The 17287-nt window shown below is 32.1% G+C and overlaps 1 protein-coding gene across 5 annotated transcripts in view; it reads left to right on the plus strand.

Annotated features, from left to right (window-relative positions):
- Positions 1-17287, plus strand: part of LOC118199327 (axotactin-like) — a 260812-nt gene that overhangs the window by 205143 nt on the left and 38382 nt on the right. For all 5 annotated transcript variants that reach the window (XM_085824186.1, XM_085824184.1, XM_085824183.1 and 2 more), the window contains 4 exons: positions 2972-3166; positions 7340-7480; positions 12602-12764; positions 12853-12920. In XM_085824186.1, coding sequence (XP_085680312.1) covers positions 2972-3166; positions 7340-7480; positions 12602-12764; positions 12853-12920 — 567 coding nt within the window. The remainder of the gene's footprint in view (positions 1-2971; positions 3167-7339; positions 7481-12601; positions 12765-12852; positions 12921-17287) is intronic.

Raw genomic sequence — 17287 nt, forward strand, 5'->3', positions numbered from 1 at the left:
GCAAGTACTGTTTCACGTACTGTATTCCTTGATACCCAAGTCGCCAATGCCAAAATGATAATGGCAGTTTTGTTGTCGTCTTCATTGCCGTCTCAGGAAAAGTCATTTCATTGTCAACCAAGTAGGCTGCAGCAGCAGAACCCCCCTTGTGGCTTGACTGGTTTTGCACGTAGTTCAAAGAGTCCATTTGATGAACATGGGGCTTCTAAAAGTATATTATCTGGGGTTCCCTTGCGAAAGAAACGGCAAATCATATCGTCTTAATCACCAAAGTTCGAGATTATTCATTTCATTGCCTTTGAGGCTGATAACAAATTTTTGCCAATTTCTGGTGCGTACAATACTACATCAGTCAGCTCAATAGATTTTTGTACATTTCCAACCATCGCGCACATGTCAAAGTCCCCACATCCATATGCTGGTATTGTCTGTTTGTTACCGACTGTGATTTCTGCTTGTTTGTCAAAGTGACGGTACGTCTTGAAATACTCAACTGAATTCGTAATGTGCGCTGTAGCTCCATTGTCTTTAAGCCACACATTTCGGCTACTTGACAAGCATTCTTCTTGACAAGCAAACGCACTGCACTGAGTATTTGCAAAGAAGGTTTTGCCATTTGTCATGGTTGTCTTGTCAGGGAAAATTGGGCAAAATTTACCAATGTGCCCGGATTTATTACTACAAAAACACATGCCATTGAAACCTTTCACACCATCACTGGTCTTACTAAGCCTGTTCATCGTTTTGGCATTATTCGTTGTCAAGAGTTGGGATTGGCTGACATCTGAGGTTTCTTACCACCCTTCCTCCATTTCTTTCCTTCCACTATGTTTTGAGCTATAATTAGCATTTGTCACCACAAATGTTATCGTACTTTTGTTTCTAAGCTCTTGATTTCTTCTTTGCAACCATATGTTGATCTGTTCAATCAGTTTTTCAGATGATCTTTTCCATCTTTGACATTGAGTCCCACTGTGATTTGAACTCTATATATTCGTCATCAGGAAGAATAGATAATATTCGCAGTGCTAGCAGGTTCTTCAGCAACTTTTCTTTGGTTCTCAACTCTTGCTCACGTTGAAGATCCACCCACAGTGTACATAAACGTGCGAGTGATTGCATTACACTTTCGTCTTTCGCGATCCGAAAAGTGAAAAACTGTTGCAGAAGAGTGTCCAGTTTCACTCTTGACACCTTCTCAAAATTACTTAATAACTCATTCCATATTGTTAGTGCAGAATTACCATGTATACAGATCAAATTTAACACATTCAGTGATACATTTGTGCGAATGATCACAGCAGCTTTGGCATTCGCCTTTGCGTACGCTTCGTTTTTTATTCGCGCTTTCTGACGGAGCTTTTGGCTTGATAAGGGAATTATTGAAGATGCCCGCGCATTCGCTGAGTACAAATAAAGAGTTTATTTCAAATTTCCAATCAGTCCAGTTGGATAAACCTTCCAATTTGGTAACACTGAAAAAAATTTTTAGCTTCCATATTACGTCGTCATTAACCAAGAAATATGCAGAAAAAATAAAAGGCTATCGGTACACTGTAGCGTCTACCTACACACTGTTCAGGTGGAAGTGTTAAATCGAAAACGAAAGTAAAAAAAATTCCGTGATTCAAATACGTTAACTGCCATCGTTAATTTATTTCCGCTGTTAAACTTCGCTAAAACCCATAACCTGTTATAAAATAACAAACAGAGTGAGGGCTAATTGAATTTTGGACTTTATTAACAAAAAAAGTAAAGAGAACTTACATACAATGACGAAAATAATAGTGATGCCAGTTGCACAAAACATATTAAGACAATAAGACAATGATGCCATTGAAACTGCACATAATATCAATTACATGCTCGATTCTCAACAATGTACACTCTGGTTATCTTTAGAGAAATCTCTATTTAGAATCATCAGCCAGTGGAACCCACTTCTTGCATATTTTAAGGAAGAAGTAGCTGCTTCTAGTGTTAAAATAAAAGGTTTTGTTGAAAGTTATAAAATACGTACTTATATAAACTGGGATAAAGTTATAAAAGCAGCAAGGATTGACACCCAGTGGAGTTTAATTTTCAAATCAAAAGTTGCTGATGGAATTTTTAATTACAGTGAACTGTCTTGAGCAGGAATGGCCAAACTTTATGTCAATAACGAGCCACATGTTGGAATACAGGAATGTTTGAAAGCTGCAATTAGATTTTCCAAAAGATGCAAGTCCATATTTTCATCATTTGAAAACTAGTAAAGCAGGTTTCAGATAGAAAGAAATATCTGATAGCTTTCTAAAAAGATATGAAATAAATTACATTCTTTCTCACATTGAGTAGTTTTAGTTTACCATATTTCATATATATATTTTTTATTTGCTGCTTGTATATCATAAGAGCTGCACTACTTCACTGCAATAGCCATATGTAGCTCACGAGCTTTGCTATGCCCACATCTGATCTAGAATAATGTTGGCTATCCTGATAGTTAATTTCCCATAGTAATGTAGAGTGCAAGAGGATTTTCAGTGTTGCTACTAAACCAAGGACTAAATTTAGATCCAATATTAGTAATACTGCATTAGAAAAACTTTTATTAGCAAAGGCTGATCAACACCAAAGAGTTTCTTTCTTAATGAAAGCAAGATCTGAGACTGTTCCTAGCATTTGTATGAAAACTGATTAAAGTTTGTTTGTGGAGATCAGCTCATCATTCCTTTTTTACATGTTAATATTTTTGTACTATTTGCATTTAAGGAAACTTTCAGATATTAATTAGTTACTATTCAAAGTTAATTCATTATTAAAGTGTATATTTTCTTTGTGTATATTTTTATCATTCAAAAAATGTATGAAAATTCTCCAGATTTTGTTTAAAAAAAAATTCCTGATTTTTTAGTATTGTAGTTTGGAAAGTATGAAATAAGTTAGACAGTTCTAAAAATGTTTTAATAATAATTATTATTATTTTCAGAGATTATTTTTCCATCAAGAGGTACATACAGAACTATAGATCACAGTGAAATGTTTCTTGGACATGTTGGTAGTGGAACAGAAACTAATTTCACAAAATATGGTTTTACTGGGTGCATCCAAGGTTTTGTTATTGGAGATGAAGTTTTTGATTTAGAAGCAGCAGCACAAACATCTAATCCTGATGAAAAATATGGTAATTATTCTAATCAGTAAAGTAGTGTGAAATAATATTTGAATACATTTTTCTTTATCCCTTATATACATACAATACAAAATCTGAGATCCGGATTCATCAGGACTTCGGTGATTCTGGATTTGGGATTTTTCCAGGTTCTTACGGAAAATCAGATCAACCATTTTTCCCTATTAAAGAAAAGACACCAAACTAAGCGATTTTTCGCCAAAAATGAAAAAGTCTTCTTCAAACATGCTGGGTTTGGTGTAACCTTGATTACACATGTTAGTTATTATTCTTGAGTAAAGACTCCTTTTTTCCCTTCTATGATACATAAAAAGATTAAAATTTGGGACCTGCCTACTACAGTAGAGCATGCTGTTGAATAGCGAAAAAAAAGTATTTAAATTTAAACCTAGCTAGTTTTAATGAAAAATTAAATATAAAGAAATGATAATATAATAAAATTGAAAGAAAAATAAGAATAGACGTTTTTTCTTCTATTTAGTAAATGTTTTTTTTTTTTTTTTTTTATTTATTTTTTTATTATTATTATTTGGCGCGATTGGTGCCATCTCTTGTGGTCGACAGGATTTTCCGTAAGTATCTTTTTCCAGGTATTAGACTATCAGTTTAAATCTAGTAAGATAGCATAAAGAAATTATAAAATTAAAAATATGAAATCATGATTTATGAAATAATGAAGCATTTATTATCTAAAGGGTAATTAAGAAAGCTTAATATTTATTTCTTTTCTTTATTAAACATTTCTTTCAATGTAAATTGTTTCGTTTGAGCTAATATTTTTTTTTTTTTTAATTATTATTATATAGACAGACATAATTTCTTGTTCATTACAAAGTTCCATTGTTTAAGTCCTGTAACTGCTGTGTGAAAAATTCCAACTAACTTGTGAATGGAAATTTTTTTCATTTGCAATAACCTCTCTGTCATTTCACTATCAGCTCATCTATCAGTAGCATTTTCTTGATCTTTCTTGATATTACAAATTTGGCTGTCCGTTAATCAATTGAGGATTGACGGACAACGAAGGTTTCATACAAATGTTAAGAACAGTGGCAGATCTTGCTTTCATTAAGAAACTCTTTGGTGTTGGTCAGCTTTTGCTAATGAAAGTTTTTCTAATGTTAATTGCCATTGTCTGCACAATGAAAAACTTCTGTTGAATCATCTTCCTTTATTACCTCTTCTCCACATTTCTTTACAAAATCCATTAATTGGAAAATTTCATCTTTGGTTTGCAACATCCGAAAACCGTCAAATTTGCAGCTATCATTTTCATCATCGTCACCATGAAATAATGGTTGCTGGCCATTAATTATGCCAACCATTTTTTTAAAGTATCTGGAGGCACATCCTCCCACTAACTTGCGTTGCTTTGCATGGCAGGCTTTTATGCTAAAATATTTCAAAAATTCTTGAACAGTCTTGCCATTATTCAAGAAATTTAACAGGAATTTTAAAAATGCTACTTTATATTTGCATTTCAGTGTGCCCATTATTCCGATATCCATAGGCTGAATGATGGACGTACAATTTGGAGGAAAGAGTAATATAGGTACATTATCCTTCACTAAGGATAAACAGTTACTCTGAAAACTACTCTTTAATGTTTAAAAACTTTGAGCTTTTTATTTTTGACATCTTCCCAGAGAAAACGGATAATCTTTGTCTTCTGTACAAATGGACATTTGCAAGGATGCCTTTTTTATGTCAGCAATCAATCCTAGTTTCTTTTCTCTGAACTTAAGAATCACTCCAGGTATTGTTCAATGGTATTTGCTTCTCTTTCTAAATAATCATTTAAAGAAGGACTACCTTTTTGTTTACTCGAGGCATCGAAGATAGGTCTAAGTTTTGTTGATGAATTTTCGTTAAACACTCTGTGGTGAGGATAATAATATGAGGGAACAAAAAGTTCTTCAGGCAGTACTTTTTCTATAATGCTATCTTCAAGCTGTTCCATGAAAATAGAATTGTAAGTATCATGAAATATTTCAGTTTGAGCCATTCACGTTGGATCTGCCAATGGCAGGCCTTCGCTGCGAGGCTGTCTGATCCATTCAATCATTACTTTGTCATAAGTATCACTTTTAACATAATGAATAATTTTTCTGTTATTCATTGCGAGTGGGGTGTTAGAACCCACAAAAAAATTCAAAAAGTACCTTTTTCTGTTTTCTTATGTCATATACAGTTGACTTTCCAACAGTCCAGGATTTATGCATAAGCTACACGAGCTATAGCTTAGAGCCTCAACGTTCTTCGGGGCCTCCAAAAATATTTTCATAAAACTGCTGTAATAATAACAGCTTGCAAAAAATAATAAGCTGTATCAAATCAGAAAGTTAAGGAGTAATTCAATCAGCTATGTTAACTGAAATTCCTTGGAATCACTATAGTTTTAGCTTAGCTTAATAGTGTCTGCTGTACATAATTGGCTATTTATCATGAGATTAGTGATGAAAGAAAAGTTGTTCTGCTAAATTTTATCTTTCTTCTATCTCACACTGAGACAGTTAAGCCTAACTGTATTAGTTTAGATAGTAATTATACTTATGTCTATTTCTTGCACATGCTTAGGGCTTATCTGAGTCCTGAATAAATAAATTCTCACATATACTTAAGAGGGCCAGTGCTACCACCTATATATGGGGTGCTACCACCATATCTTACCACCTAATGCAGACTTTACAGGTCCTAAATTCTGCTAAAGTGCCTCCCTAAGTTCTAAATTTGTGCTGTCCCTAAATTTTGGGTCTCGGTGCTTTCCCTTAATTTTGTTATTTGGTTCTTCCCTAAATTCCAAAAATTTTGTCCTCTCTAAATTCTTCCACCTGTTGCGGCCATACGAGCTCTGGTGCTGGTTCTTGTTTTATAAGAATAAATTGTGAATAACAAATCAGTTATTCTTAATTGAAATAGCATGAAATTTAATCATTTGGCCCATGAGTATCATTAACAAAATCTATTTTTAGCATATGGAAAGAAATTTTTGTTTAATTTTTCCTCGTCAGTATTTCTTAGGGCGCTTAAATCTGTAATCATAGCCAAGTGTGATGTCAGTATAAAAGGTTACCCTACTCTTTGTTATTCAATTACTAATATTAGAAAAAAAAATTTTTTAGGCATCGCTGTATGAGTCATAACTCAAGTTGTCATGTATTGATAAACAAGCAGTAATGGAAGCAAAATATAATAAATAATGATTCTCCAGGTTGGTGTCAAGGATATAAGATATTAGTAGGTTTAAAATTTATGATGTTTTTATGTAGAATGTTTCGGTTTGAGATGTATGCCAAGAAAATATGCAGCTACAGAGTCAAATTATTTATTGATCACACAAATTAATGTTAAAATGATTGTTACTTCAATAATGAAGTATTTTATTTAGTGCCAAAGTGAAATTAAAAATCTGGACTCTCCACATGTTTTATTGGGGAGGGGGGGAAACAAATGCACGTGCCTAAAGCAGTTGGTGGCTTTGAGGTCCGGATTTTAGGTCATGCCAGATATTGGACATCTGGATCTCGGATTTTGTAATGTATATTATTATTATTTTTATTTTTATATTTTATAAGGTGTACATGCATAATTTGTATTGGGGAAGTTTCCAGTAGGGAAGAGTTTCTAAATTACTTTGGTTTTCTACTCTTAATTGACTTAATTTTAACTTTTGTCATTTACTTGCTATTTTATCAAAATCCCACTGTTTAAATTTCCTTTTTTAGTATTTCACAACATTTGGTTTTACTTTTAGTTTTGAATTTTACTTTTACCCTTGCCTATATGGATGATGAAACATGAATAGAGTAATTGAAGAGTTAGGTTTGAGGGCAACTTCCCCATGATAAGTTTTGTCTCCTGCCTGCTCAACAATTATTCACTTATGCAATTTTTTGGAATAATATATTTTTTCATGGTTTTAGATATGTGCAATTAATTTACATATGCTCTTAGAATTTAAATGTTACTGTAAATTAGTTTGCAGCAATAATAATTATTTTTATTTCTTTGCCATTTAAATTTCTTAATTAAATTTTAATTTTATATTTGCTGTATACGAATAGAGAATATTTGTTAAATATATATATATATATATATTATGAAATAAGAAGGAATTTGAATTAAATGTATTTCATTTGTAAATATTGTCTCTTAAATTTTTAGGTATTTTAATTCCTGGATGTAAAATGTTGTGTGATAGTCAGCCTTGCCAAAACCAAGGTCTTTGCATTGAGAACTGGAAGCAAAACACCACTTCATGTGACTGCTCACTAACATCCTACACTGGAGAGGCATGTCAGAAAGGTTATTTCCTGTTTAAGGTGCTCATCTGTATTTGGAATAGGATACTAAAAGTGTCAAGTTTTTTGTTAGTAATAATTTAAATTGAATGCCGATTGCATGAAATAGTTTTCTGTTGTTCACTCATCTTTCCAGAAAGGTCCTGAATTCTGTTATGCATTAAAACAAGGAAATAACAAAAGTGAATGTGTGCATATCAAATGCACAATGCTGAGAAAGAGAAATGAAAAGTATATTCTTTTATTAAAGTAATATGTAAACAATATAATAGAACTGAATAACAATAAAATCTGACACAAAATTAATTTTTATCTGTTAGTATTCATGCTGTGTTTAATCATAATTATAATTAGGATACAGTCTTTCTTTGTAAATCGCTGAAGAGGAAAATGATATGAATATGTGAAGATAGTAAAAATGATTTATGCAAATAACAAATCTGCAAAATATTTCTAAAATTAAGTATCTCTTCGTCGGAAATACTGTGTATGAGTAAGTTTATAATATACGACTAATACACTCTTCTCAAATGACTTTTGAGAAGTGTGTATTAGTGCGAGTGCTTTAAAAAATTGTTTTTGACCCATCCCCTTTATAAATTTAGATTAACTATATGAACAATTATAATGGTGCTTTTTACTTACGTATTTTAAAAAGGTGAGAAGCACTGAAATTCCAAGATAGTCATAAAAAATCATTTATAGTTTTTATTTAAGAAAATGGACAGTAAAGTTATATTTTATTAAAAACAGTTTAGAAGTTTCACATAAAAAATTACCTTTTTAATAGTCAGATATTTTAAGGATGTTTTCTAAAACATTACATTTTAGTAAATTATAAAATTTAACTTAGCATTAAATGTAATTTAAAGTAGCTCAGTACATTTTAAGGGTGAATAGGTCCTTTCTAATTAGCAAAAACTGGTTGGATAAATTTTTCTTTTGACAGTTAAACCACACTTTCTTTGAAGCACATTGAAATTCTTTTTATTTAAATTAATAGGGCTTAAATTTCACAATTTATTGCAAAATGCTTTTTTGGTCCCATTATGTGTTTTGGTTATATGTCAGTGGAAGTATTTTTTCCCTATCATCGAATAATTTTTAGTCATAATATGCATTCATTCTTCTTAGTGTTTAATGAAATTCCGCTGTATTCTCTGCTTGTTTGCTTTTATTTATAATATTGATGTGTTTTGTGTAAATAAATTTTCCTTTCCTTTTCCAACAAAAGCAAAATCTTATGATATTATTTCACAACTCATACCCTCATAATGTTTTAAATAATCCTAGCTAGCTCTTGATGAAAAATATTTGAAGTTACTTTTAGTTAAAAATATAATTTAAACATATTTTTATTCCTGAGATTAGAAAACTTATTTATAGCTGACTACTCAGAAATTTGTATAAATATGTTTTGCTCTGTGTATTGCCTTTAAATTGAAGATTTAAATTTGTAAGGAAGTTTGAGATAATATAAAAGTCCATCATCATCTAATTGGAGTATTTTTTTATAAACATTGTCAGAATTATGCACTATCTGCCTTCCCACAGAAAAGGTTGTGCACTTTTTTATATTTCCTTGGACTACCTTTAGAGCAAATTACAATGTACTGCCAGTGGAATATTATGGTAACATTGTTTTGATGAATTTATTTTAACCAGATGGTATCAATAATTCTCCAAGATTTTTGTTTGATGCAAGAAGAGTCAATTTTTTCCTGAGGTGTTTCTCATAATGTATCCCTCTCGTCCTCATTTAGATTAAGGTCAGAACTTTGTAATAGCCAGTGTGTATGAAGAATATCTCTTCTTGATGAATGTGTAACTGTAGTATTTAAACATTTGAAGTCATGAATCATTGCATTTTTTCTTGGACTGTAACATTTCTTCAGAGAGAGGGAAATCCATTGTAGAACAAAATTATCATGTAGTATATTCTAGTATTCAACTGTCTTCAATTTATTGATGTACAGAGCTTAATCCAGCTAAACAGAAACACCTAGATCATGATGCTTTCTTCTGTCATTGCTAAGTTCAGTCTTTTATATTCCCAAACTAGTTTTGGGAGGGTTTTATTTATGTATTATTAGTCTCACTGAAAAGTTCCTTTCTTTTTACAATGTAATTTTTAATTTTAACCCTGTGGTTTAATATGTGTTTGCAGGACAAGGAACTGTTTTGGTTCCCAAGCTGAATATCACTCTTACAGTTCTACAGTAGGTTTTTTGTAATTTGATTTCACTGATCATTTTAGAGATTATTGCTTATGATCATTTAGGACCGAGTTTTGACCACATATTTTCCAAAATGTTAATGTTTACTGCTATATTTGTGACATTTATTTATGTGTCACCAATTCATTGTCCTGTGCCAGTGACTTTTAGCTTCTTGCAAATCTGTCTTTGATACACACCAATAACTGTACTCTTTTTTATTTAAACTCTGTAATATCTATTCCATGACAGTGATTTTCAGTCATGCTTGCTCTGAAATGATTAGCTGCATGCAGTATTACTTAAGGGTTGCATTATACATAAGTTTCTCCTGAATTTTTCTATCCTCAAATATATGGAAGTTTTGGTGCATGTCATTTGTTGCTTCAGCTTTTGCAGTAAATTACTTTATGAATGATTTTTAAATATTCTTCTGCTAAAAAAACAGAAACTATTTAATTGAATGCATGAAATTGATCCAAGAGGTTGGTGTGGCATTACTAGACCACATAGCAAGCAGTTAAGTAAAGACATACAAAAGCACTTGCATTATGACAAATGTCACACTAATAATAGGTATATTACCCTCTAGCTGAAATGCATGCTTAACCAATGGGCAGGCAAACTGCCAATAGTATCATAGATCACTTGTTGTGGGAGTAGTGCTCATTCCTGTAGTAATGCATGTCGGAGCATGTGGAGGGTGCCTGGCAGAACATTGCAACCTGCTATCCTTTGTCCCAATATTTCCCACATATGGTCTGTCCAGTGATCTAGCAGGCTAAGGCAGATGTGGAATGGTTTCACTTTCCAGATAACTCCGCACCACTGGAGCTCTTTGCGAGTGGGCGTTTATCATCCATAAATATCGCCTTGGTCGCCATTGCGGTGATAAAATGACACACAGGATTTTGTTGTGATATTGGATGGTTGTGACCACCTGGAATCTTACAAAGATCAGTGTGTCTGTTCATTGCTATCCCAGTCCACACAAGTAAGCATCCTCCTCTGCAATGATTTCTTTCAACAATGTTTGGTGCTTGATAGCGTGTCTCTGGCTTTTGCCATAAAAATTACTGTTCGGGAATAGTTCTGGGTGTTAAATCGACCTCATATATGTATAGAGTGCGTAGCTGTACTCTGCTGGTGTCAAACTGTAATGTTAAGAGGCCCAATTCCACCGCGCTGTTACATGCAATGGCAATAAAAGAACATAAACCACTGATCTTCCTATGTACATTTCACCTTCATGCAGTCATTGTGACTCAGTTTAGTGGGGTATTAGCTGTCCTCCTGCAGCAGAGAGATGCAACACCAGCTATCATGCTGATGGTGATCTACAGCATCTTGTACATAGCAACAGGAAGCTATCATCTGCCATTGTGGTAATCCTCCAGCATTCAGATTCACTACTTCTACGGAGGTTTTGATCCCTTTGGTAATGACCTCACAACCTATTGATGACATTGTGATGCACATTCAGTTCTCTCGCAACTGTGTATTATCTTGTATCAGCTTGCAACATCCTGACAGCCCTCCTACACATTTCTTATGCAAATGGTGTCTTCGGCTCATGCTTTCCGCTTTGGCTATCTGAGATTGCATGGAACTTTCACTGCTTGTGAACTTATGCATAGGTTTGGTATGCCCCTTTTTAAGACGTTGTGATGTGACTGTGGGATTGTGCTTTATGTTAATTATGGTTGTCTCTCTGCGTTTTGCGATGCTGTCTCTACCTCATATGTAACTTGTATGTTTTAATTCCCCTTTTTACATTCTTGCCTTTTATTTTAGCATGTGTTGCTTATTTTTTCTAGATGAATGTAGTTAAAAAATAATAAGCAAATGTTTGTGTAAAACGTTTTTAAAAAACTGAAAAAAATATGAAATTTTGTGAAAAAACATTCTTTATATAGTATAAATTCTGTAATGTACTAATCTTATTGCATTATTCAATATGCTGCTGAAATGTTGTGAATTAAGAACTAGAAGAAAAGAAACTGCACCTTTTTTTCTCCAAACTCTTTAACGCCTGTCAATCATCATTAGCCATTTTCATCGTTATAGTAAGTATTCCAATAAAAGTCTTGAATAATCTTTTAGGAAATTTAATACTTACTTAATGCTCCTTTCATCCAAAGTGCCCAACTGAGAGATGAACTCAGCCTCTGACACAGTTTATATTATGGACTCTATTCAAAGCATTGTTTCCCTGCTTTTTTTTAAAGGAGCTACATGGATGAACACAAAACGTCATGATATAATACTCAGAGCAGTTAAGATAAAGAAGAGAAATCTAAAGTTAACATCATAAAGGAATGTTGGTGCTGGTGTTACACACTGTGCCAAGCTTTCTGAATCTGTAAAGTGACTAAATGTGTAATTGTAGTTCCGTTATATGTTCATTTTCAAATTATATGAGTATTTTGAATATAACTTTAGATGCTACTGTGCATCAATAAAGCTGGGTGATGAGAAAATATTTCTAACAATCCTGGAGCATTGCATTTTCCAAAGAAAACTCCTTTACATTGTGCAAAACAAGGAATAATAATATGGACATTGTAGCTTATATTAATTTCTTCACAATAGTGGCATATTTTTAAGAATAAAATAATATGCATAAAGGAACGTATTACGTTACAAGTAAAAATCTCTGTTTCCTTCAAGGGTTAATATAATACACACATGATGACAATTATTTTGTTTCAGGGATAATAATTTTATTGTATATCAGAATGCTGAATTGAAATAGCTATATTCAAGAATTATTCCTTTAATGGGTGTAATTTTCTAATAAATATAAGATCAGAAGTGTTTTTAAATTGCATTTTTAGTTTTAAGACTCGTTTAAAATTTGAATTTTTGGAGCTGTTATGTATTGCATATCTAATTTTTCAATTTTTCAGATATTGGAGGAAATTTTGATGGCAACAGTATGGTTATGTATTCATTTGACAATGAAGAAATATTGAAAGAAATGGAAGAAAATGTAGCTGTTCGGTTAGCATTTTCAACAGATTCAACTAGTACATCTTTTCAGGTTTTATTGTTTGTTCAGTTTCATGAAAGGTATTTGATTTTTTATTATCGTCATGTAATGATTTGAATTTTTCTTATTTATTACATTAGGTATATTTTTATTATAATATTTTTACAGGAAATACATTTTGATTGGATTAACAGAAGACAGTTCATTGTTAGTCGAAGAAAAGATAGGAAGTACTGGTAAGAGTAATATAAAGTATTATTCATTTGTATAATTATGAATTCCTTTTGACATAGCCTAGCAAATGCTAATTTTAATTGTAATGAAATTCATCAAATAACTGCTTCTTAAGCTAATTGCTTTTAATAATTTACTTATGTAGATCTACTCAACTGCTTGTATTATTAATATATACTTTTTATTTTTACTCTTTTTACATATAACTTAAACACTATTGACCAAGTTATAGAAAGATATACAGTCAAAAGTCTTTAATCCAGACTTGTTGGGACTTCATCGATTCCGGATTATCGATTTTTCCGTATTATAGATCATCAGTTTAAATCTGGTAAGATGGCATGCAGAAATTATAAAATTAAAAATATGAAACTGTAATTTATGAAATAAAGAGCCATTATGATCTAAAGGGTATCAAAAAAAAAAAAGCTTAATATTTATTTGTTTACTTTATTAAACATTTCTTTCAGCGCGCGCATGTGTAAAGCATACGTTATGCATAGTCGAAATTAGAAAATTGCAACCAGATAACTATTTGATGTGTACTCCTGATATTTATAATGACGAGGAATTTGATTTAAATCATATCAAAGACGGAATACATCGAGATGAAATACTACATTTAGTAAGGAAATGTAAGCTGAATAAAATAAAAACATCTGCCCTGAAGATAAGGATAGTGCTGACAGATTAACTTCCAATTCATTGCGCGCCGCGGCGTTTTGGAGTTTTCCCTCCCGGGCCGCTGAGCAGCGTGAAATTGATAAACAGATTTCGGAATGGTTAGAGAAACAAAGGATATGCCTTTATCCATTTTTTGCAGCAATTCCACTTTTTGTACTTTCTGATTATTCACACTCTGACCAAAAAGCTATAAAAAGTACTGATGAGGCATGACCAAAAAGCCATAAAAGATACTGATGAGGCAATATGCCATGTTGCCAAAAAAAAATTATGTGGCAACCCAGGTATGTGCTTAGTGTCTCCCAGACATTTGAATGTTTTTGCTGAATGACTGCATATTATAATTCCTAATATGGGAATTTCAGCATTCTAGCATAGCAGTGGACTGCATACTGCAATTTTCACCATCTTCTATGAAATCTTGAGCATAGCTTTATTTATACATAGAGCCTAACATGACTCACTTATAAAGGTTGCACCTCTTTTTTTTCTTTCATATATTAGGGTTTTGGTGCTAAAATGTTTTACAGTGCCGAGTTTGTCTGATTTTTTCTTTTTAGTTAAAACAGATTGTTGTGTACATGGGAGAGTGCAGGGGGGTGGGAATTGAGAAGTGTATAGAAAAGCAGAAAAAAAAGGCAGCACTGAATATATCATTGAAGTAGATGTAGAAATACTCAACCATTTCTTCCCAAAGTCACCAATGATTCTGATATCTTTTTGGTCATGGTTCAGGGGAATCGGGAAGTAGTAAGCAAATCAGTTTACATTTTCAGTTAAATTTAATTTTGCACTAAAAAAGTATTTTTGTATGGAAAAAATGAAGTCTAAAGTTCTTCATATTTCTTTGCAATTCTTTCAGCATTTTTACTTGTCTTATGCTTTCTTAGTGTAAAGCTAGCTTAGCTTAGTTATAAATGTAAATGTTTATCCTATTGCTACCTATGTATAATTGATATCCTTCATGCCTTTAAAAAAAAAGAGCATTCTTATGTGTGGTCACTGTAATGAAAGTGATTTAATATACTCTGATAAGTGTGGACTCTGCTACAGTAAATGTTATGGAGCAATCATTATAATGAACATTGACAGTATAAATAAATTAAATATTAACACTTTAGTTTTCCAAATTAAAGTAAGAAGTAGTTTTAATCGTGCATTGGATATCAAATTGTTGAAGTTTAAAAATCCGTATGTAATGCTTTTGAGTAAGTGTCTAAAGTTTGTTCCATTGTAGGAGAAATTTGAATGAGAGTTGTTTCAAAGTAATGCTTGCTATTGGATGAAAACCAAAAGTTAATTTGAAATATTTTCTATAAGTGGCACTGTTGCAATAACTTATTTGCTTAATATTTCATATGCTGTATCATAAAAACAAAGCAAGCGGTTCATAATCATACATGTTTCTTTGTTCTGATGTAGTATTTCTGACAAATGAAGTTAGAAAAAAAGTCTTATTAGCAGAACAAAAGTGCATTTGGCGACCATCAAAAATGTTATGATGAAATAAAGGCTTTCCAACATACAACCAGACTAATGTCAAAAATGAACGCAATGTACTCTAGTATATTTGTACAAGGTGTACATACTACTTCAGATAATGTATAATAAAATGGATATTCGTACATTCACATAATTCCTGTGCTGAATAACAATGGATAACTCTTAGCAAGTGATTGGGTACATTTTTTCAATAGAGTAAACAAATCTGTGTAATCTGTGCAACACATACACATATACTGATGGGGGGGGGGGAATCAGATTGTTTAAGTAATGTCCATGGTGGTCAATTGGCATGGCAAACAAGTCTCCTGGTAAACCAGGAAACTCCTTGTTTTTCACCTAATTTCCCAGTAAATTGCAGAATCTTCTGTTTTTTTTTTTTTTTTTTTTTTTTTATTTTTTTTTTTTTTTTTATTTTATTTTTTTGCCTGCACCAAAGAAAATGTTTCCAGCAGTAAATGAAATTTATTGCATTTTTCATTGTGCAAACTCTATTTTCTTACCCCTATTGATTTTTAGTGTAATTTTTCTTATTAAATTTTATTTGATCTGAAATGTCTTAATGAACCATAGTCATTTGTGGAATCTTTTTAAGGATTTGGCCATGCTTAATCAGTTGATATTTGTATTTAATTTTGTTTTGCATCAGTAAATACAGTCAAAAGTCGTTAATTCGGACACCCATAATCCGGAATGATCTATATTCCGGACCTCAAAGCTAAAAACTTTCTACGCATGCGTGGCGTTTACACGTGCGTGTAAGACCTTTACGACTGTGAATATACTTGTGCGCATGCGCATAATACGTTTACGCATGCACGTTTAATATATAACGGACGGTATAAACTAAAACTATCTAATTATTTATTTCAGTTAATGTTGCAGATTGCGTTGTTTCTTAATCTTCGAATTGGATCCAGCTTATTATTTCTTGCAGACTGTTAGAGCAATTTTATAAAAGTAAGCTTGAACTTCCGATTATGTCAACTAGAATTTCCAATATATATTTATTAATACGTAAAGGATCTACAAAGCGAAAGTATTTTTCGAAATCCATTAAACAGAAAGTGGAATTGCTGCAAAAAAACGGATAAAGGCATATATCCTTTGATTATCTAATCATTCCGAAATATGTTTATCAATTTCACACTGCTCTGCGGGGGGAGGGAACGACACGGCGTGCAATGAATTGGAAGTTGATCTGTCAGCACTATCGTTATCTTCAGAGCAGATGTTTTTATTTTATTTGGCTTATAATTCTTTACTAAATGTAGTATTTCATCTCAATGTACTCAGTCTTTGATATGATTTAAATCAAGTTCCTTGTCATTATAATTTGCTTCCGATAGTGAATAAAGTGACTCGGAGGTTATTGAAAACGAAAAAATTTCGATTGACAAATTAGTCGATATTTTTGACACAGCAATTATAGGACTTGAACGGCGGAACTTTGTAACTAAACAAGAAACTATGTCTGTTTAATAGAATTAATGAGAAAGTATTATCACATGAAATGGAGAAAATTAAACAACTTACATTGAAAGAAATGTTTAATAAAGTAAACAAATAAATATTTAGCTTTTTCTTTTTGTAAATTTTGATACCTTTTAGATCATAATTGCTCTTTATTTCATAAATTAAGGTTTCATATTTTTAATTTTATAATTTCTGCATGCCATCTTACCAGATTTAAACTGATGATCTATAATCCGGAAAAATCGATAATCCGGAATCGCCAAGTCCCGACGAGTCCGGATTAACGACTTTTGACTGTAGTATGTTACTATATTTATCCACACAAAATATGCATGTAGAACATAATTTTTTTTTCTTTTTGGTGCATTTAAAAACACTTTTTGATAAACAAGAACTTCTCATCCATGCTCTAGATTTTCTCAATAGAAGTATGAAAAATTACAAAGTGAAATTAACCGAACAACTAAAAATATAGAATATCTAATTAAATACTGAAATATTTCACAGCAAAATCTTATAAATACCATAATTTCTGGAAGAAAGGCCTCATCAGCGTAAACGCCGCATTCGAGAAAAATGGCAGGAAAAATATTAAAATTACAGAGAAACACCGCATCAGCGTAAACACCACAATAGATTAAATTGCACGTGACATCGTCGTGGGTCGTATAGATGCAAAATCTCAACATGTGTCCTGATACTAATT

Source organism: Stegodyphus dumicola, chromosome 9, assembly GCF_044657685.1.
Source record: "Stegodyphus dumicola isolate Sdum_Otavi_A_Nest chromosome 9, ASM4465768v1".
Classification (NCBI taxonomy): Eukaryota; Metazoa; Arthropoda; class Arachnida; order Araneae; family Eresidae; genus Stegodyphus; species Stegodyphus dumicola.